Consider the following 20,503-nt stretch of genomic DNA (forward strand, 5'->3'; position numbering starts at 1 on the left):
AATTCGAAGTGAGCTTCATTCGTATTGTTGACTGTTTTGCGCTCTCGTGTATATTTTCTCTCAGAGATCGAAGAGCAATCGTTTAACTACCTGCTGATCATTTGCGCGCCTTAGTTGGACTTACAGCGCTTGCAGCAGTCGGACTTGCCTGCGATGCGAAATTCGAAGAGAACTTCATTCGTATTGGTGGCCGCTTGCGCCTTCGTATATATTTTCTCTTACAGATCAGAGACGAAACGTTCAGTTGTTAGGCGCTGCTAATTTGCGCGCCTTCTAATCAGTTTACTTACAGCGCTTGAAGCAGTCGGACGTTACTTCAACAATTAGCTGTTAATATTTTATATACAAATTATTTTAGTTTAAATTTGTTAACTTATCCTCAAAGGATTCTATTTGTTAATAATTTATTTATGTAACTTCCAATGCCAGCAATTAATTTAAATGTTCACACTCATGCTTGCTGCAGAACTCGCACGGCGTTGTACATCTGAGCGACAACTGCAAGCAGCTTGGACTCGCGCTGCCTTAAGCATTTGTAGACATGGCTCAACAGTTTATCCAGTTGCACGATATCAATCTCCTCCGGTTTGGTAGCAGCAATTGCAATGCTGCGCTCCGATGTGAACTCTTTCTGCAATTAAAAACAGCATTAGAAACAATAATGATGCATGAAGTGCAAGAACTAACCAAGTTATCCAAATAGGCAAGCAGCTGCTGTCCAACGGAGGCAATCTGTAGAAAGGCCGTCTTGGAGCCATCGGCATAAAGATTCAAACGCCTGCCAGCAACTTCAAGCAGCTGACGTCCCAGCTCCTCATCCTCGCTTATGTCGGCAAGCAGCAGCTGCGCCTCCGCATCATAGCCAAATGCATACAGCTCCACCACCTGTCGTCGCAGTATGGGCAGCTTATCCAACTGCCAGCTGTCGGCTATGGCGCATATTTTGGACATGTAGTAGACATGATCCAGTATGTAAAGCTGTTCCAAATCCTCGCGTATCAGATCCATGGTGGCTGACACCACGCTGCAGAGAAATGCTGTGCGCTGCTCCTGCAGCACGAGATCTGGTGCGGGCAGCACATACGGCAGTTCCTTGTTGATGTCCGCTTGCAACGCTTTGTTGGCCAGCGCATCGAACAGTGTGCTCAGTGGGCGTGGCAAGCGCAGTTGGAACTGCGCTATAAAGTGCAGCACATTGACCAGCTCCGTCTGCAGCTGCAGCAGCTGGGGCAGCGCATTGTGTTGCTGCAACGCCAGAAACTGCAACGGCAGCTGACCCTCGCTTAGGTTTTGCTCAAAGCGCAGCTCACGCTTCTCATGCTCCAGCGAGCTGCTAAAATGCTGCAAAAACTCCAGGCAGAGTTCCAGAAATTCAGGCACCAGTCCAGCAGACATATCCAGATCCTGCTGGCACATTTTATCCACAGGCAGGCGGCCCACCTTTTGCATAAGCTTGGCCACAGCTTGCAGTGGATATTTGAGCGTGGCATGCCACACCATGCAGCAGATGCCATGCTTAAGCGCCCAATCTGGCGTGCGATATTGCTCCAGGCAGCGCAAGGCAGCACGCATGTGCTCCAAATTGGCGGGTTGCTTGCTCCAGTGCACCATATGCTGCCAGGCCATCAAACTGAGCAGCACACCGGACTCCAGACTAAAGGGAAAATGCGCACGCAGCAGCGCCAAGCGCTCCAGCACAGGCTCGAAAGGCTCCGCAGGCTGCAGCTCAACGCCTTGCTCCAGTTCCATTTCCATTTGCTCTTCATCTTGCTCCAGTTGCTGCTGCGGCTTTTGCTGCATTTGCTTTGGTTTACTTTGCTTTTGCTGCTCATCATCCGTTTCATTCTCAGGCGGTGTTATTTCCACCACTAGCTTTGGATGCAGCCGTGAGCTATTCAGCCACTTGGCTGTCAACTCAGACACAATCCCTTTGCCGCTGCTAACAATGCACTTCAAGCTGCAATCCGGCGGCTCATAGGCGAGCTCAGGTCCCACAGGTGCGCGACACAGCTTGGCTTGACTGCAAATAATTATTTGGCATAAGCGAGTGCTAGCAAATGTCATAAGACTTACCCCAGTATGGCGCCTAGCACCGAAACGTCCTCCAGTTTGCCTGTAAGCAGTCCCCACTGCGCCTCGTCATGTGATATGCGCTCCCAGCGTTCGTGCTCCTCCTCCACGCCCTCATCGCAGCTGCCATCGCGTCTGCTGCGCCACAGCTGCGTTGCTACCGTCTTGCAAACAATGGCGACCAACAAACCAGAGAACTGTTTGCTCTCAAGCAGCAGCTCACGCACCTGTTGCCACCAGGGTGAGATGGCATTGTAGGCATAGTCATGTATCTGCTCGCCAGCCAGCTCGCATATAGCGCGCACCATGGCGGCAATGCGTGACATATCCGCCACCACCTCATCACTGCAAAAGCGAAGCGTTAAACAAGGTCTAAGCAATTTGATTTGACTTACCAGTTGCTGTACTTGAAGGGCTTATCCAGCCAGAAGTAGATAACCAGCGTTAGCAAATCCTTGCTGGGTATACACGCCTGCTCGGCCCATTGCTTGAACTGCTCAAAGCACAAGCCTTGCGCAAAGAAGCGTCCAAACAGTTCGTTGCTTACGCTGCCAAACTTATCCGACATCTCTGGCAGCAGACACACGCAGTTGGATGTGTCTATGTTGAATATGCTCAAGTAGTCCACAAACTCCTGCGCATGCTGTGTGCCCTGCAGCTGAAAGCTAACCTCACGTGTTGCTGGTTTGGCCTCAGGTTCAGTGTCCAGCAGCAGCACCAGCTGATTAATAGTAACCAAATCCGCATCACTTAGCTCCAAAAGTTCAAGTGGTGCAGCCACGTCGTTCTCCTGCTGCTGCTGCTGCTCTTGCACATTCATGAGCGTCAGATAAAGTTGCGTCAAACGTTTGTAGTTTTCAATTTGCTGCAGAAATTCAGCCTGATCCTGCACATCCTTGCCTGCAGCCAAAGCAACGAATAATCACTTGGAAAAGCTCCGGCTGCAGTCCGTTTGCTTTTGAGCAGCATTTCCAAACACTGCTGCCGCACTTCAAGCGTTTCCAGCTTCGCTAACCACCTTGCGCTATGGCAGCCAGCTGCTGTGATCTTTCCGGTTCAGCTGCATGTGTCAGCGTGCGCAGCTGACTGCGCAGTCGACGCAGCAAATGAATATCACGCGAGGTCTGTGAATTGGTTTCGCTAAGCGCATAATGGAATGGAATATGCAGCTCCTTGAGGCTGCCATCGCTGGGATCTAGAAAAAGGCAGTGCTGAGGTGCAGCCGCTTTGCTGTTGGCTACGCCCAGTGCGCTGTGATTGTTGTAAACCAGCTGGCCATGCTTGGAAACATTAAAGGCAGCCACCTTAGGTCCATGCTGCAGCGCCCAAATGTCCAGGCAGCCCAAACGCGGCGCATAGATAACCAGGAAAAGTGCCTTGCGCTGCTGCGATTTAATGCCACGCATAGATTTCTCCTTAACAGGCACAAAAGCGCACTGCGCATCACGATAACCCTTCCAGACGCGCAGTATAATGGCCTGCTGTGTGTCCAGCAGCATTACACGATCCAGATTATCAGTAACTGCAGCTAGTTTGCCACCAGGCGCTATAGCTAGATTGAGACCATCGCGTTTGCCATCGTAGAGGCGACAGCTTGTGCGCATTGGCAGCGGCTGCTGCTCTGCCTGCTGTGGAGTTTGTGCAGCTTCGGGCTCGCGTCGAAAAAGTCCACCCATTATATTTTTGTATGCCATGCCAAGCACATCCTTGGCCACCTCACGCATGCTGACCGTTTTGTAACCTTGCTCAGCTTGAAAAAATCCCAGAAATGGCTCAGCGCCCGCTGCTAGCACCTGAGCACTGCGCGCTGGCGTCGATGGCACTTTGGCAAAGTAACCATAGGCCAGACTCTGCTGCACTATGTAATCGAAGCTGCAGGTGCGTTGCGTGCTGCAAACGGCAGCATCATTGATAATGCACTCACGTTCACGCTTGAACTTGTACTTTTGATAAGGCACTACCTCGGAATTGGGCAACTGATGGCGACTGTGCGCCAACATGGGCAGTATATCTTGGCCGTTGATAAAGCACAAGCAGTTGCCATAAACTATATAGAGCAGCGCATCAGCCTCCGAATAACGCGGCGCTGATAAAAGCTTTATGCCCAGCACAGCCTCCTCCTGGAAACTACAATAAAGAAACACATTAGAAATCAACTAAAACTTGCTTACTCTGGAACATACCACTGAGAAAATAGTTTAACACCCGCATCTGTATAAAATACTACCAAGCCCGAGGCAAGTCCAACTGCGACGCAGGTCCAGTCCACGTCGGCTGATTTGGGGCTTTGTGTTATGGGCAAGCATGTCAGACTCGTTATAATCTGATTGGCATCCTCCAGTTCGCCGCACCAGCTCAAGGCGTATGTGTTCTCATTGCCGCGACTATTCCAGCAAGTTGTTAAGAATGCCAACTTTTCGCCCTGCGCCAGCGCTATTGTCTCCTTCGATACAGCATAGTTGACAGCATTTAGCCATTTGTCGTCTATTTAATTAGATTTCATTATATTCATGTTGATTAGTTCACCATCTCTTTAGCTTACCATGACCGAGTCCAAAATATTCTTGTACTTTGCGAAAATCTAATATATTACCAAATGTTTTAACTTCGCAGGCCATTTTTCTTTGTTGTCATCACACAGCTGTTTGCGATATCGATAACGATTATTGCAGCTGTTGGTCTTAAGCCATATGTAACATAACATAACATACATTAGGGTGGGTAGTTTTGCTGACAAAGTGCTATAGTAAAATCGTATAATAAGGATATATCTATAAACTTGTCTTTACTGTAAAAAGCTTGACACCAATAGTACACATGTACATTAAATCGAATGCCAGTCACTTTCGCTTTTGTGTTTATGTTATCGGCGCATAAGCACACCATGTTATTGAGTGAATCTCAAGAAATTGGCCAAGCACGCAGCAAAATAGATGATAGTCGAACCATTCATTTCTGTTTTTGAGTTTACGACCTACACTCGCGTCAGATTCAGTTGGCACTCAAGCGGGGAGTTCCCTTTCCACAATTGGAGTCTTATAATCACTGTGCAACACCCACACATTCGTCCTAGCCACCAGTATTTTGTTTACCTACTGCAATTATTGATAACTTTTTATACACCCACACGCATATCGATTGTCAACAAGTGTTTAATTAAACTCATACGCAAGTAGTATATTTTTCACCTTTTGTTGGAGTACGTACTCGAAAAATAAAAAAGAAAAGAAGCGAGTACACGAGCGAGCGAGTGAGTGAATAGTGTGAATGCGTTATATTCGTAGCGGTTTTCTGAATTTTTCAGCAGGCGCCCAGCAGCGACTAGCAGCAGACTGTTGTGCACATGTTATTTCACCGGCCATTGAATGTTTGTGAATGCCAAGCAGTGTTGCCAGGTGTTGCGCTACGTGTATGAAAGTTTAGCATACGCTTGATCTAGCCTGAAATAAGCTAATCTGGCAACACTGAGGCCAAACAGCCGGCAGCGCGAATGAGACAAACGTATGGTGTTTGTTTATGTTTGGTTTGACCCTGTTCGTTTTGCTGAGCGCCTGCTAACTGTTTTAGTTAAAGAGCAATCCATTTTGTTTTGCGAAAAGGAAAAGGAGTAGCCGTGCTTGCTGGTATTGCTGCCACCGCAGTTCTGATTGCAACGACACAAAATGGTAGCCACAAAGCACTTGCCACTGGGGCACATGTACTTAGTACAAATGCTTTTCAAGTTCTTGTTCTTTTTATTTTGTGTCAGGTATTGCTGAAATTGGCTAATACTTTTGTTTTTGTAAGCTTTTGTTTTTTTATGGCCTTGGCTAAAAAAGCAGCAGAATCTTAAGCTTTAAGCGCATGTAAATACACTAAATGTACAAAAAGCATAATATAATACTGTATATAAAATCGTACCCTTTTCTTGATAAGCATTTAAGCTGACTTCCCCTACTTCTGTCGCTGCGAAAGCTAAAATAAAGTTCTAACAAATAAAGCTAAACTTGATGCCACCAGACTCAAGTTCAAATGTAGCTTCTGCTCTGATACTTATTGTCCAGAGCGTTTTGAAACGCAAGCTTTGTTGGAAAATAGGTTGTGGCGGGGAGGTGTATCACCGGCAAAAGTTTAGCGTTTCTCTCACTAAATATAATAAGCTGCGTTTTGAGGCCGGGATTGTTGTCTGCTGCTAGCCATTGCGGCGCCGCTGCCAATGTGGGCGTCATCATACAGATTTTGAAAGTTCTTGTACTGGGAGCTAAAAATCGACAAAGGCTTTAGTAGGGCGATGTCAATATCTTGTGAGATTTGAGAGCTTAAAGCGCTTTTGCTTTTTTCACTCAATACTAAACTTAAGCATGTATGGTTTTTTTTATTTTATATGTACTTTTACGTTAACCAACCAAATTAACGGTTATAAAACGTAGAGACTGAGAGTAGTAACAAACATAACATGGAAACTATTTTTGAATATCAATGGAGCTGTGCAACAACAATGGAAATAAAATAAATGAATAAATAATAATAGTTCTGGAGAAGATACTCGTGTTCTTCGGCTCCCCCTTGTCCATCGTTCTGCCGGATGACGTCTCTTCAGCCTTCGTTGTGTCTACAAATTAGTTGGCATCACACGACGACGTGTAGAATTATTGTAATCCCCACCAGGCTCCCACAAACGAAAAGCAGTTGCTGCCGCCCAAAATAACAGCTTCGGCTACATCACGTTTGCTGTGCGACAAAGTGGGACAACAACATTACCAAATGCTAGTCCCTGTAGTTCTTATATTTATTAAATAATTAAGCAGTGTGCATAATTTTGTCAACTCAAAATGAACTATAAAGTAAGCCATCTCGTAATTTAGATGTTTTTATTTAGTTATGTGGCATTATAAAAAGTTTATGACACAAAAAAGTAGCAATTAGCTTAATTATATTATATCTTAATTGTGTTTGTTGTACTACAGGGTCGAATACCATTCACGCAACACACTCTACGCCGTTGAGTAAAAATGAGTAAATAATGCGCTTTCCGCTGCCAGTTTTTGCTGAGCGCCTATTAAAAAATTCACAAAAAGCCAAAATAGCGCGAACGGAACGGACAAATCGAATATCGAGCCGTTCACAATGTCACTCGCGTGTTCATATGCCGCTCAATTTGAATTTCAACGGTTCTGATTTGAGTTCAAAAAGTACTCTCGGCTGGCAACACTGCATTTAAAATTGCAGTTGGCAAACATATGTGCATATTTCTATTTTTATCAATTTACATTAGCAACATAAGCAATTAGCAGCAGAAGATTTTGTAATTCGAAAGGTGAGTGCAAATTATTACAATTAAAACCAGAATAAAATATATAAATATACATAGTTCAACTGTTATTACAAGTAATTGTCAACTTTATATAAACTAAGCTCATGTCGCATAAACTTGATATATTTGTTTAATTTATGCTATTACATAATGATCTTTAGCTATCATGGCGTTACCCGAGGGACTTGCTGGCAAAATGAAGACCTTCCAGGTATTTTAGAATCGCTTTGCTTTTAAATATTTGATTATATCACAATATTTACAGGCTCACAATGACATGCCTGTGTTTCTGAAAGGAGGACCACCGGACAAGGTTCTTTTTGGCATCACGGTTGGCTTGTGTGGTCTTGGCTTGGTTAGCATTGTTCACATGATTTACACAATGGGATTTGCTAAAAAGAAGGCATAATCTTATGCCAGTGAAATCGCTGGATAAACAAATAGAACCTAAATAGTTTACTGTGTACGTGTTCTTGCTAAATGACATAACAAGTTAGAGCAATAAAAAAGCAATGAAATTTAAACTTAGCGCCACAAGTAATTTATTTGAATTCATCAAAGTGGAGGCCGGTTGATATACTTGAGTAACATACAGAAATAGCGCACGTTCTAACATTTCGCTTGTAGTTGGCAACATAACGTTGCATATTTGTTATATGTGGGTCTCGCTCGCACGCAGGTACTTATTCTATAGTTTTGCTGCTTGTTTCAAACTGTTATGGATGATACTTGCACATATTTATGTTTGACTTGCTGTTGAGTGGAAATAACAATAACAAAGCAAATTTTGTTCTACTGCATAAGCTTTAAATACACAAAAAACAAATGATGGAACCTAATGATGAAGCTTGTGGAACGACAAAAGCTTGGTGCCAAACGATGTAGAGAACTGAGGAAGAAGCCAAATCAGCTCAAACGCCTGCCACACCAAAGATCAATGTAAGTCCACGCCCATGATTCATTCTGTATTTACATTATTTTTCCTAAACAGATTAAGGGAATATCTAGCGGCGACACAACGCGTAGCCGCAATTCAGCCTCCTGCTCCATAGAGCGTACTATCTCTGAGAAAGGACAACAGCCGCAGCAAACTGCCAAGACTACAATACAATATGTGAATGAACGAAGGCCACGCCCACACGCCCAAGGTAGCGGCAGCGGTGCAGGCGATGAGCGTTTCGAGTTCAAAACGCGCCCACGCAAATTGCTTAAAGGTAACGCTCAGCTGGCCAAAACGTGCCCACAAATGTTCTTATACTCTTACAGTCGGTCGTCGACGTCGCTGTGAAAATGTTCGCTTTGGCAAAGTCAATCGGAAGCTAAACTAAATTAAGCGGACGACCTTTGGCCATGACGCACTTCAGGCCATATGTTAAACATATTACAGTTTCTCACACTCAAATCACACAAACACGCGTAGTATAGTTATTATAATTTCAATAATTGAAATTATATGCCATTTGCCTTTGGCCCCACCTAGAAAACTGCAAATAATGGGCCCAAAGAGGAAGAGACAAACTTTTAGCCTGTCGTTGGGATTTTGCTCAGTGTCATTTTAGCTTTTTGTGTTTGTAAAGGCGCGGCGTAAATTTAGCAAATATTTCTTAATAGAATTGTATCTATTTTTATTTTGTTATGGCTAAAATATATTAGTTAGCTTTATGATAATTATAATTTCTTGCTGAGTGCAAATTTGATAAGTGCAACATTTTAGTGTGTAGAAAATATTATTTTATATTTTATCATTATATTTTATGGTAGTGTGCGCATAAGTTTCTTTATTTTGTAGTCATGTATAACATTTTATGATTTTTGTACTTTTTATTTTCATGTTTTATTTTGTTTGATCATTGCTATGCCCAATGCAGAGCGCAATCAGCTGGAGCCGACGCACAGCAGTGAGCATAGCTTAAATAGCATAACGCTCGTTAGCAGCGAGTGGCTATCACCAGATCCTCAGCCCACAAACCTAAACAACAACAACAACAATAATAATAATAATAACGATTGCACAAAATCTAAAAACCAACACATTAACAATATAAACACGCCGATGCCAAACGCGAGCGTTCACAGCGATAAGTTTGATGATCGTCCGATTAAACATCATTCCTTTGTTTCCGAAGTGCCCGATGTGAAGCATATGGAGCGTGCGCTATTAGGTCTACTAGATGATTTCCACTCGGGCAAACTGAAAGCATTCGGTATGTATATACTTGGCGTATACTTAATACTATAGCTGATTGTGCAAATACTTAAGGCTCCGGTTGCACTATGGACCAGATGACCAAGATACGCGAACAACAAGAGAGCTTAGCCAAACTGCATTTCGAGCTGGCTGCCGCCGAGGAGGATTCACTGGAGCATGGCAATGAGTTCAACACTAGCCGTGCGCAGGAGAATATGCTGCAGCTGATGCAGCGCCTGGAGCAGCTATCCATTTCCATTGAGCAGCTGCAGACGAGCCATACGGGTCTCTGAGATTTGGCCTGCCAGCAGATGATCACGCTCAGCGATCGTCTGCTGCTGCTTTGATGATGCTCCAGCAGCGCTAAACACATAAATTTGACACGACTAACGTTTACTTAGGACTTGTGTACATATTTAAGTTATAATGTTTAAGTAGTAGGTTTTTATATGCTTCAGAACAATATTTTAAATGCACATACATAAGTTGGCTTAATGTATGTGGCTACTCTAGTTAAATAGTTTGAACTTTGAGCGGTGCCAACTTCTTAGCTTGAGCACAGCGCAGTTTGATTTTAAATACTTGAATTCAATTAATCAATTGTTTGTTATATGCGTATAATAGTTATTTGCAATATTTACCAATTAAACAATTTTATATATATAAATGCAAATGCACGTTTGTAATGTTAACTAATAAGCTACAAAACGGAATTCCTAGCCATAAATAATGGGCTCGTCCGGCATGGCGGCCTTTCAAATAATACAAATGACCATTGCTGCTTATAACTAACGCCCACCAATCTCTGGGGGCGCTGGCTCTGGCTCTGGTCGTTTAGCATGCACAATTGGACACTTGCTGTAGCGTTTGGATGTGGGATTTGGGTTTAAGACTGGCATATTGATATGAACCTTTGGACACAAGTGCATTCGTACATAGGAAATTTGTTTATGTTCGTTCTCGGTGCCTTAATTTATGCATTTGTATTCAACCGGTGTCCTCTTCACTCTCTCGCTCTCTCTCTCTCACTATATCTCTGCCATCAGTGTCGGCTCAGGTTCTTCTTTATTTTATTTTTTCTTGTTTTTTGTTCTTTTATATTTTTGTGTGATCGGTAAAAGTAATTTGTGGCTCGTTCTTCTTTCTTTTTGATGTTCTGTTTAAATCCGGGTTTCAAATAACAAGTATGCATGCACTGCAAGAAAAAATTGTTAAAAATAGGTAACAATAGTTTTGCATTTTTAGGTAACATCAAATTATTAAAAGATAGGTACATTTATTTTTTTTTTTATATTTATATTTCAATTCAAACAAAATTTTTAACTGCTCTAACATGTTTGAGTTATTGTATTTTTTTTAATTAAATCAATAAATGGTAAAACTAAAGGGTGAGTGTATTTAGCTTTAGTTATACAACTTTAATTATATATTAATAAATATTGAGCTAGTTTGATATTAAGTTCTAGTTTAATTTTAAAACGTATGTTCCATATAAACGGAGCTTTTTTCTCTCAGTCTATTTGTTATTGTTTTTATTGGACTGCGGTCAGCAGACTCTGATACTGATTCGGACGCAGTTTTGGCTTGAATTGAGCTTCTTGGCTACTGCTTGGTTAGCGGTTTATTGCATTCCAGCCTTGTGTCGAACATCATTTGCGTCAAATGAAGAAATAAACGCTTGAGCCGGCGCATCCGCCATGTTGCATACAAATGCAGCTTGCTACCTGTTGCACACACAGGTACAGAGGGTACAAAATATTTGACTCCCCCACTCCAGAAAGGCACTTCCATTGTCATTGTCCGGCGTGCCATCACGTGCTGTGGAGTAGGCAGGGACTGCGACTGGGGCCTGTCAAATAGGGTCGCCACGATCGGGGGATTGGGAATTTCCGAGGCAGCGGCGTCGTCGCCAAACCCTAGAATGCAACAAGTGCTGGGCTGGGCTGGGTGCGCAACCTGGAGTCAGTTCGAGTGCCGAGTGTTATGTAAAAATTGAAAGAAGTCATTAATATGTGTTACGCATATCAAATTTCATACGAAATGCGCTGAACCTTTTGGCTTTGGTCACATGAGAATTTGATGAACTGTCGTTGATACCGGCCACGTCTGGATATGCCGAGCGGATCACTTGTTGTTGGTGGCCATTTGATATGTATGCCCTCGGCCACTTGATGTGTATGAACTCTTTGAACTCTGTTGCTCTTGCTGCTGCCTTTAAATATAAAACACTGCGCTTGCTCATGCTGAGACTTAATCCTTTGGGGCAACTGCCACCCACGAGCCAGACACAAAGAGCGTTCCGGAAATTACGTTGCTGATGACAGAGCAAAAGCGGAAGAGCACGCAGCCCACCCAAAGGCCCAAGCCACAAGCAAAACTAAAACACCCAACGCCCCACCCAACGCTTGCTCTCTCTCTCTCTATCTCGCTCGCTCTCTGTTTTTGCGCAGGAAGTGCGACAAAATTCAAAACGTACTCTGCATCTGCAGTCGACATCCTGCTGGCACTACGGAAGCTACGGCAAAACTAAAGGGCGTTTTGGGTGGGTGGCCGTAGTGTGTGGCACACGGCAAAGTTCTCTCGTCCTCGCTGCGCGCCAAAAAGCGGAAGTCAGTTCGCAAGCAAGCCAAGCACATATATAGTGTGTGCCGCATAGTGGTGGGCGTGGCAGGTGGGCGAGGGCGACGTACTTTATTTCCTGTAAATGTCCTCGAAAATATGAACATTATATCCCGGAAACGGAAGCTGCAGCATTTGCAAGGAAGTGGCAGGCAGAGAGACAGGAGGCAGGACTCCATTTGCCAGGCACTAACATGACAAGTGGGGGTGGGCAGGCAGGCAGGCGTTGGGTAAACAAACTGTAGCTCAACACAACCATTCAGGTCTCCATAGTGGCTGCTGACTATGACGCTGTGACGACTCAACATCCTGCAGGAAGCGTAATGAAGGCGCTGCAAGGCATTGACACACAAAAAGCAGAAAAAGAGAAAAACCTTTGCATCAAGGAAATGACGGAAGCTGCTTCAGCTCCGGCTTCAGGCTTTAGCGCAGGAAATCATCGTCGTGAACGTAAATTAAATTCCATGCAAAGTTAATTTTCTCTACCCCAGCCCCCAAACTTCCTCTGCTAGCCAGTCGTGCACTATTTCCGCATTTGGGCTGCAATAAATTTCTATGCCTAACCATGATACGAGCAAAGTTTAGCATAAGGGTTGTGTCTGGATCTTGGGTCTGCATAAATTTATGCGCCATGCTTTTGAGGTTATGTCGAAGGTTTATTAATGAGGCGGCATCATGTTGTGGTTTAAGCAGAAGGGAAGGGTTTCACCCACTATGTGCAGCAAGTGTTTAATAGATTTTAATATTTATTTTCTTAAATTAATATACTATTTATAAATTTCATAGAATTTGTGAATTCTTTGCTTTTTAACTAATAAAAGTTCTAAAAGAAAATATAGCTTTTATTATTCAAATTAAAATATTTGCTGAGGCTTATAAATATTTTACATAATAATAATAACAAAATTTAGCTTGCTGCTGTTTTAGAATTTTCTTAAGAATTTCAAACTGCACTAAAATAGTTCAATTGGTTTGTTTTAATTTAAGCATTTTACTTAGCTATAAGCTACTATATAAAACTATCAATTAGTAGTGCTTAGCTTAAACAACACGCATGCCTAACATTAGTTGGAATTTAATTAAGCTTAAAGCCCAGAACATAAACTCGCCTCCATTGATTGTTGCAGCTGCAATTGCAAGTTGCAAGTTCAACTCACACACATGCCGCCTAAGTGGGATATATGGGTATGTAATTTAACCCAATCATTTGCCTGCATACACACACACACACATAAAAAAGCCACTTCAATCAAAACCGTTGGAATATCTATGGCCAATATACCGCTAGATAGATAGATAGACCATAAACAGAGCTAACCAAGCTGGCTTAGAGCCTGCAGAGCTTGGCCAAAGATTACGTGAAAGGTGAAAGTTGTGGCCGCATCGAGAACCGCAAAAGATGATGCGCTGCCAGCTCAAAGCAGGAAGCAGACAAAGTGAAGCTCATGGAGAGAGAGAGAGAGAGGAGCGAGGAGCGCAGCCAGCTAGGTCAGTCTGTTGTTGGTTGGTTGGTTGGTGAGAAAACCAAAACTCGCGGCTCGCCAACCGGACCCCCAACTGTCCACCTGTCTCTGCTAACGCTTTGTTTGGGCCAAGACCTGGCACGCCAGCCAAAGCAAAGCGCCAAGATTTCCGTATGCGAAATGTGGAACACTGGCACAGTAGCCACAACAGTCGCCGCTTCTTCGTCTTTCTGCAGCCATTTATGGCGTTCGGAGAGGCGACCCACTCGGACAGGTAAGTTTGGATCTCAAGCTGCAGCTTCAGCTTCTGTTGCTTTTGCTCCGCTTACTGTGCATTACCGCATTGCAAACCTGAATTCTTCAGATCTGCTTGCTGCTGCCTTCGCAGCTATACTCTGCTCCAAGAGTGAAGACTCAAGATAATTGTGGGCTTTGTTATGAAATATTTGTAGTTGGCAATTTAATCAACATTTTAACACGAATTGTAAACACAAATAGTTAAAGTTCAATAAATAGTTAATAGAACTAAGGCTTGAGGTTTTAAGTTAATAATAAAAGCTTTAAATTATAACATAAATTTTATTGGGTCTGTTTAACACTCCCAATCTATAAGCTTATTAAATTTAAACACAAAAACTCAAATTTAAAAACATTAAACTTAATGCTTTGAAAATACTTTTTTAAATATTTTTTGTGTAAACAATTTTCTTTTGTCGTCGTCTGTGCACAGTTGACATTTAAAAATATAAATATAATAAAAAATAAAAATAATACTCCAAGATATTAGGAATCTTTCATAAAAGTAAGCTGATGAAGACATTAAATAAAAATAAATAAAATAAAAATTAATACATTGAAGAATTAAGCATCTTAAGAAAAAAGAAAGTGAACAAAGCACAAAGCTTAAGCTAATTCTATGTTTAGCAAAAGCTAATAAACTTTATTAGCTACTAACTGCTATTGAATACATAAATTAACAAACATTAAATTGTTTTAATTACTACATTAAACAATTTTAATTTATTGATGTATGCTTAAATACTTAAGCATTCAAATTTGTTATTAATTTTTTTTAGCTGCTAACGTTTATGCTTAAACTCCAAATATTTATTTTAAAAAAATTAAACTGTGTCTTTAAACAAATTTTAGTGCTAAGCGCCACATTAAATTTGACTTACTCTTTAAACTCAATTTAACAAGTGTATAAACTGCTTCGACACTTGAACATTCACTTGGCTTTCTTTTACACTTTTTTTTTTTGGCATTACGAATCCGGATGCTGTGTCGCTGCTACATGGATATATATGTATATATATATATGTATATGTATATGTCAGCATTTTGTTGTTGTTGCTTTGCTGGTTGCTGCCGCTTCCATGGCAAATAGATTATGAATGTAAGGCAGTGGGTGTCGGTGTCGTTGTCGGCGCCTCTCTTTTGGATACGGCTATGGGGGCTGGGACTGTAGCTGGAACTGGTGGCAGGCTTAGTCGTTAGTCGGTAGCGTGTTTGTAACACTTTTTTGTTTTTGTTTTTGTTTTTTTCTGTGGCTCTGTCTAAAGTGTTTGTTGTGTTTACTTGAGGAAGTTATATAATCAGCGCGATATGTTGGCAAATATGCCTCAATCAATTTAACTGTTATGAGCGAGCTGCTTGAAAGTTAATAACCAAAATGCTACAACATCGACGACTCCAGCGTGGAGTGGGTGGCTCGCAGGCAGAGCCAACAGCGAGCTCCAGCTCCAGCTCAAGCTTGACTTAGCTTGTAACTGATCCATTTGAGTGTTTGTTGCAGTCTTATGTGATGTCTGGCCAAATGCTTCCTCATTAATATTGTAGCGATAGCTGCGCTTAGTTTTAGTTTTAGTTGCTTGCTTAGATTTAATCAAGCAGCTTAACCCCAATGCGAAAGCAAGAAAGAAATTATGCTGCTCATTATATAAATTAGTGGGCATTAGTCAAAGTTAGAATTATAGAATGTTCTAAGCAATTTATTAGATTAAAGAGAATAAAAGGCAATACATTCAAATTGCTATTTTAAATATTTATATTGGCTGCAAAAAAATATTTAATAAATATATGTAAGTTCATAAATTAAAATGCATAATACTAAAGCTATACAAAACAATTATTAGATGTTTGGCATAAGTTTAAAAATAAAATCATTAGAAAAACAGTGATGATTAAATCTAAACGTAAGTTTATACATAAAACATACAATTGTTGTGGTTTTTTTATTATTATAATTTAGCAGAATTCAATACACAGTATTTAATAATAAGCTATTATATTTATTTTAAAATTTCTACATAATCAGCAGCTGTCTACAAAATTAAATAACAATTAAATGTTATGAACTACAAACTCTTTCGTTTCGCTTCATAAAATCTTTTCAAAGTGTGAATATGTGAATCAAAGAGCCAGAAGTCAGTGTGAATTTTTGAAATAAAGGCATACATACTTTCAAAAAAAATTAGACAAGGCACTTGACTCGTAAAAAAAGAAAACGCGCAGTTTATGTTTTTTTTTTATGACATTTCCTTTTGTTGCAGAGTTAGAACTTCCTTTGGCCTGCAGCCGTAGCAAATTCCCAGGCACTCGAAGAGGATGTGGCATGCAACCTGCTGCTTTGTGTCTGCAATCCTCTGCTGCTGCAATTAATTACACAGCATTTTCCATTTTCAACAGCCGAGTCCCTAACATCAGCTTGAGCGCGCAGCTTCACTTCAAACTACAGACGCATCATCATCAACTTGTTGTTGTTGCTGCTGCTGCGCTTAAACGATTTCCAAGAAATGCAGCCAATGGCATAGAGCAAGATCAAGAACGAAGCCGAGATGATGACGGAGCTCTGTCTAAAGAGCCTTTCTGAGCGGATGTGGCGCACATTTTCCAAAATAGCCCAAGTCTGAGTGCGTGCAGCTATCGCATGACTCGCATGACGGCTAGTTCTATATCTATCTCTATCTCTTAACCTCGGGCCAGGCAACGACTTCACCCAGATACAGATACAATTCTGACAAGATCATCTACACATTGTGCGTAAGTGTGTGTGTGTGTGATATTTAATTGATAAAATTTCACATTCCACACGTTATAAGAAGCCAAAGGCACGCATTTTTTTTAAAGAGGGGGAAACGCTGCTTATCCTGCCCTAGAGGATCGATCGATCCATCGATCGTTGGTATCGTATCGCAGTTGCACAATGCACTGATCATCGACTCGTTGCATGAAATCCGAAACCTTTCACCGGCCTCTGTGGTAAGCACAACCTGCTCTGAGGCAACACTTGTGGCTCTTGCTACGCTGATTCTTTGTCTCGATCACTTTTCAACCCCTAAGTGCATTGCTGTCTACACTCTACGCTTGGGTATATCGATTATGTAAGTGAAGAGTTTGAAATAATAATAAATTAATATACTATAACATTTTTATATTAATCTCTCATCATTCAATTTAATTTCAAATTATTTCTAATAAATAATTGTAATATATTCAAATTAAATACTAAAAAAATTGTATATTCATCTTTCATTGCTCAAGGTATTTTCAAATTATTTTAATATATGTATTAATCTCTCAAGATTTAGTTTAATTTCAAATTATTTCTAATAAATAATAATACTATAACATTTAATATTAATCGCTTATTATTAAATTTATTTTCAAAATATTTCTAATAGATCATTTTAATATATTCAAATACAGAATATAGAAAATGCAGCACTTATTCATTTCAAAAATAGATTACAATTAACAACATAATGGAAACAATATTTATTATTATTATATGACGTTTTGAAATTGTAAGCAACTCAAAAAATATTTCTTGCAGGGCATACAGCATTCGGCTTTTGGCTTATACCCTGCCTGGGATTTTGGTTTGAGTTTGTCGCTTTTGTGTTCTGCTTGGCTGCGCGTCGTTTCGTTTTCGATTCTGAGGGCGCTAAATTAGAACACGAAACTTGTTCTGCTCTCGATACTGGAACTGCCATAATCCTGACCGGAGCCGAAGAGTTCGACTTTGTAGGTGATTGTTCTACAGGTCTTTGATTTTCGAAACGGTTTTCCTTGAGTGCGCCCTAAGGGGCTCTCATCTGGTTCCTGCTGCTGTTGCTGTTCCCACGGTTTCTTCTTTCTTTTGCTCGTTTGGCTGCACATTGTAAGCGCATATCCTGCACACACACACACACACTAATGCACACAGCTGATCCTTAGGCAGGTTCTGATTTTTCGACGCAACTGTCAAAATGTTCATTTTTATGCGTTCCAATGGCGGCAAATGTTGAACAATTAGTCATTGTTGCTTCTTGGGTGTATGTGTAACAATTAGGCCAACCAGGATCTGCACTTAATATCCTTAAAAAAGTGTAACTGAAAACAAAAACTGAAATTCAATTAAATTTACTTTTCAGTTGTACGCCCGGAAAAGTGTAACGAATTGTTATAGAGGTGGCAACTGAGGGCGGTTAGGATCGTGTTCTGCTTAAATATTTCAGTTCAGAGCTACTGTGTGGGCGGTATGCCAGGATATGAATAGAATTTTTAATGAAGTTGCGGCATTTTTAAAAGGATTTTTATCAATTTGAGCCTAGATGAAAGAGATATGCTGAGCATAGAAAATAGGTAACAAAGGTTGGCAAATGACATTTTTTTAGTAATTGGTGTAAGGTTTTCAGAATATTAAGATTGTTATCATTCTAAGCCTTATGAAATTACTCAAAAATAATAATTATCTTTGAAAATAATCATTACCGTGCAATTTTTATAATATAACTTATAATGATTACGTTCCCATTTATTTACTTAATTAACTAAATAATAAACATTCAATTGCAAAGCGTCAAACAATTTGAATTCCACTTGTCTAGCTGAATACATTTCTTTTAAATATTTATGTGAATTTTTGAGTTCTTATTGCATTCCATTTTCAATTGCTCTTCAGACAAACCTGCCCCCCGTTTGGCGGCCCCGATTGCCCGCATTTTAGTGCTAATAATTTGTCCGATTGGCAAGTGACCAAAAAACGTGAAGCGTCTGGAATACTTCCGCATCGGGAATCACAGAGATTCGTCGCCGTCTATGGCAGCCAAAGAGTTGCAGCTATTTTTATAAACAACGACGGCGACTACTACAAATATGAATCTTTTGGGGAACGAGAGCGGGTTTATGTCTGGGCTGTCTATAAGTGGAGAGAGTGAGAGCACGGCAGAGTTTTTGCTCTGGACATTGTATGATGATATTCTATTTTAATGTATTATCTGCACTTGGGCATCGAACTTGTGACTAAGACTAGACTAATGCTTGCCAGATTGACAGCAGCAGGTTGAACATATATAACATATAGCCAGAGGTTACAAGTGCATAAAAATTGGACTACTATAGCATCATCATCATCATCGTCGTCGTCGGCCGACCTATGACGTTTGCCACACCCACTCAAACAGTTGAACCAGACGCAATTTGCAAAAATGCTGATGATCGCTTAAATGCAAGTGTATGCCACTGTTAATGTGTGTGTGTGTTGATTGTCTTAATTGAGCGACTATTTGAACTCTGAACCTGGCTCTGGCATCACAATCCTTATTGCTCTCTCGCTCTCACACTCTTGCTCATCTCTTATATTCGCTACGCACTGCACTGCAACTAATTTGGGCCAACTGCGCAGCGGGGGCAGCAGCAGCAAGGTGGGGAGTGGGACAGGCCACGGTTATGTCTTGATCGCTGCCATTTATGGCCATTTGACTTTAAATGTCAACGATGTTTAGGAAAAACTGGTTAACGAACTTTTTCTCTAGTTTTTTTTTTTATTGTAGGAAAATGTCTCGGCAAGCGGAAATATCACAAAGCTGTTGACCAACTTGTTGCGAAGGCTCATCAATTTATTTACATATATGCAAACCCACTCAATGAGTTCATCGAAATGCGATTGTTAAGTTAATAATGTTAACATTTTTTATCACATTCGAATCACAACTTTATTTTACGCCCACACCTGTTTGAAAAACATTTTCACATTTTTAATAAACAAATCAAGCCAACAACTAATTCTCACCTTTTGCTACATTTATTGTTAATAATTGTATTTCGGCCAAAAATAAATTTTTTTTAATATTTACTAAAGCTTTTTATACATATGCATGTATTTTTGTTTATAATATAAGGAGCTAGCTCAGTGAAATGTTAAAATATACCTGAATATTATACAATGTGTGATGAGCTTTTCATGCCGCTATAATTAATATTATGTATGTATTATAAAAGGAAATAAACAACGGAAGAATGCACAATATATAAAACAAATATTAAATTTATTTATTATTTTCTCTTTGGCACTCTTAAGACAAACGATCGCAAACTCTTTATATCGTTCTCACTCGCACACACACTAATTCAATTTTATTCTCTACTGTGTTTCGATTTAGCTCTCTCTCTCATTCCATTGCTCTGCCTCCCGCACATTACCCAGTGAGGCAAGTGAACATTGATATCATTAAGAGCATAGGCTGTGTTGCAGCAGACATGAGTGAAAAATAAAATGTAAGCCACTTGTTTGCCGCTGGGTCTGCATGCGAGAGTATGCTCTCGTTCGCTCACTCGCTCTCGCTCTCGGTGTTTACGTCTTAGCATCAGTGCTGCCAACTATTGATCAGAAAAAAGGCTATTTCTGGCTGGAAGCAAGGGTAAAAAAGGCTGACTCCGAGAAAGAGAAAAGCTGCAGTGAATAAATTGGGAAATTGGTGTAAAAGCGAAGTCAGCGACCTTTTTTTTAAAGTAATCGTCTAAGCAGCAAATAGCAAATTAATTTTTTGAAATAGACAAAATAATAGGCTTCTGCCAAATTGTTTCCAGTTTTCGAGTATGAAAAAT

The 20,503-nt window shown here is 40.8% G+C and overlaps 3 protein-coding genes across 3 annotated transcripts; 2 read left to right on the forward strand and 1 right to left on the reverse strand.

Annotated features, from left to right (window-relative positions):
• Nucleotides 1-397: 397 nt before the first annotated feature.
• LOC108608506 (rab3 GTPase-activating protein regulatory subunit) lies at nucleotides 398-4,698 on the reverse strand. Its single transcript, XM_017999907.2, is given in 9 exon segments — nucleotides 398-631; nucleotides 688-2,020; nucleotides 2,074-2,415; nucleotides 2,466-2,948; nucleotides 2,950-3,017; nucleotides 3,019-3,081; nucleotides 3,084-4,197; nucleotides 4,254-4,554; nucleotides 4,613-4,698. Coding segments are annotated over 9 exon segments (3,960 nt in total). The 5' UTR covers nucleotides 4,689-4,698; the 3' UTR covers nucleotides 398-451.
• A 2,610-nt stretch (nucleotides 4,699-7,308) lies between these two features.
• Nucleotides 7,309-7,887, forward strand: LOC108604673 (cytochrome c oxidase subunit 7A1, mitochondrial). The gene is made up of 3 exons (XM_017994229.2): nucleotides 7,309-7,366; nucleotides 7,525-7,574; nucleotides 7,629-7,887. Exons 2-3 carry the CDS (start codon nucleotides 7,530-7,532, stop codon nucleotides 7,770-7,772), a joined length of 189 nt encoding a protein of 62 aa, XP_017849718.1. The 5' UTR covers nucleotides 7,309-7,366; nucleotides 7,525-7,529; the 3' UTR covers nucleotides 7,773-7,887.
• Nucleotides 7,888-8,201: 314 nt separating this feature from the next.
• Nucleotides 8,202-10,185, forward strand: LOC108599927 (cap-specific mRNA (nucleoside-2'-O-)-methyltransferase 1). Its single transcript, XM_033294951.1, has 4 exons — nucleotides 8,202-8,213; nucleotides 8,355-8,577; nucleotides 9,232-9,567; nucleotides 9,624-10,185. The coding sequence occupies exons 1-4, from the start codon at nucleotides 8,202-8,204 to the stop codon at nucleotides 9,842-9,844; spliced, it is 792 nt and encodes a 263-aa protein (XP_033150842.1). The 3' UTR covers nucleotides 9,845-10,185.
• Nucleotides 10,186-20,503: the final 10,318 nt, after the last annotated feature.

This window comes from Drosophila busckii, chromosome 2L (assembly GCF_011750605.1).
Source record: "Drosophila busckii strain San Diego stock center, stock number 13000-0081.31 chromosome 2L, ASM1175060v1, whole genome shotgun sequence".
Classification (NCBI taxonomy): Eukaryota; Metazoa; Arthropoda; class Insecta; order Diptera; family Drosophilidae; genus Drosophila; species Drosophila busckii.

Coding starts and splice junctions, on each gene's coding strand:
- LOC108599927 (XM_033294951.1), top strand. Junction 8,578..9,231: donor CCCACGCAAATTGCTTAAAG/GTAACGCTCAGC, acceptor TGCCCAATGCAG/AGCGCAATCAGCTGGAGCCG. Junction 9,568..9,623: donor GGGCAAACTGAAAGCATTCG/GTATGTATATAC, acceptor CAAATACTTAAG/GCTCCGGTTGCACTATGGAC.
- LOC108604673 (XM_017994229.2), top strand. CDS start 7,530: ATGGCGTTACCCGAGGGACTTGCTGGCAAAATGAAGACCTTCCAG. Junction 7,575..7,628: donor GCAAAATGAAGACCTTCCAG/GTATTTTAGAAT, acceptor CAATATTTACAG/GCTCACAATGACATGCCTGT.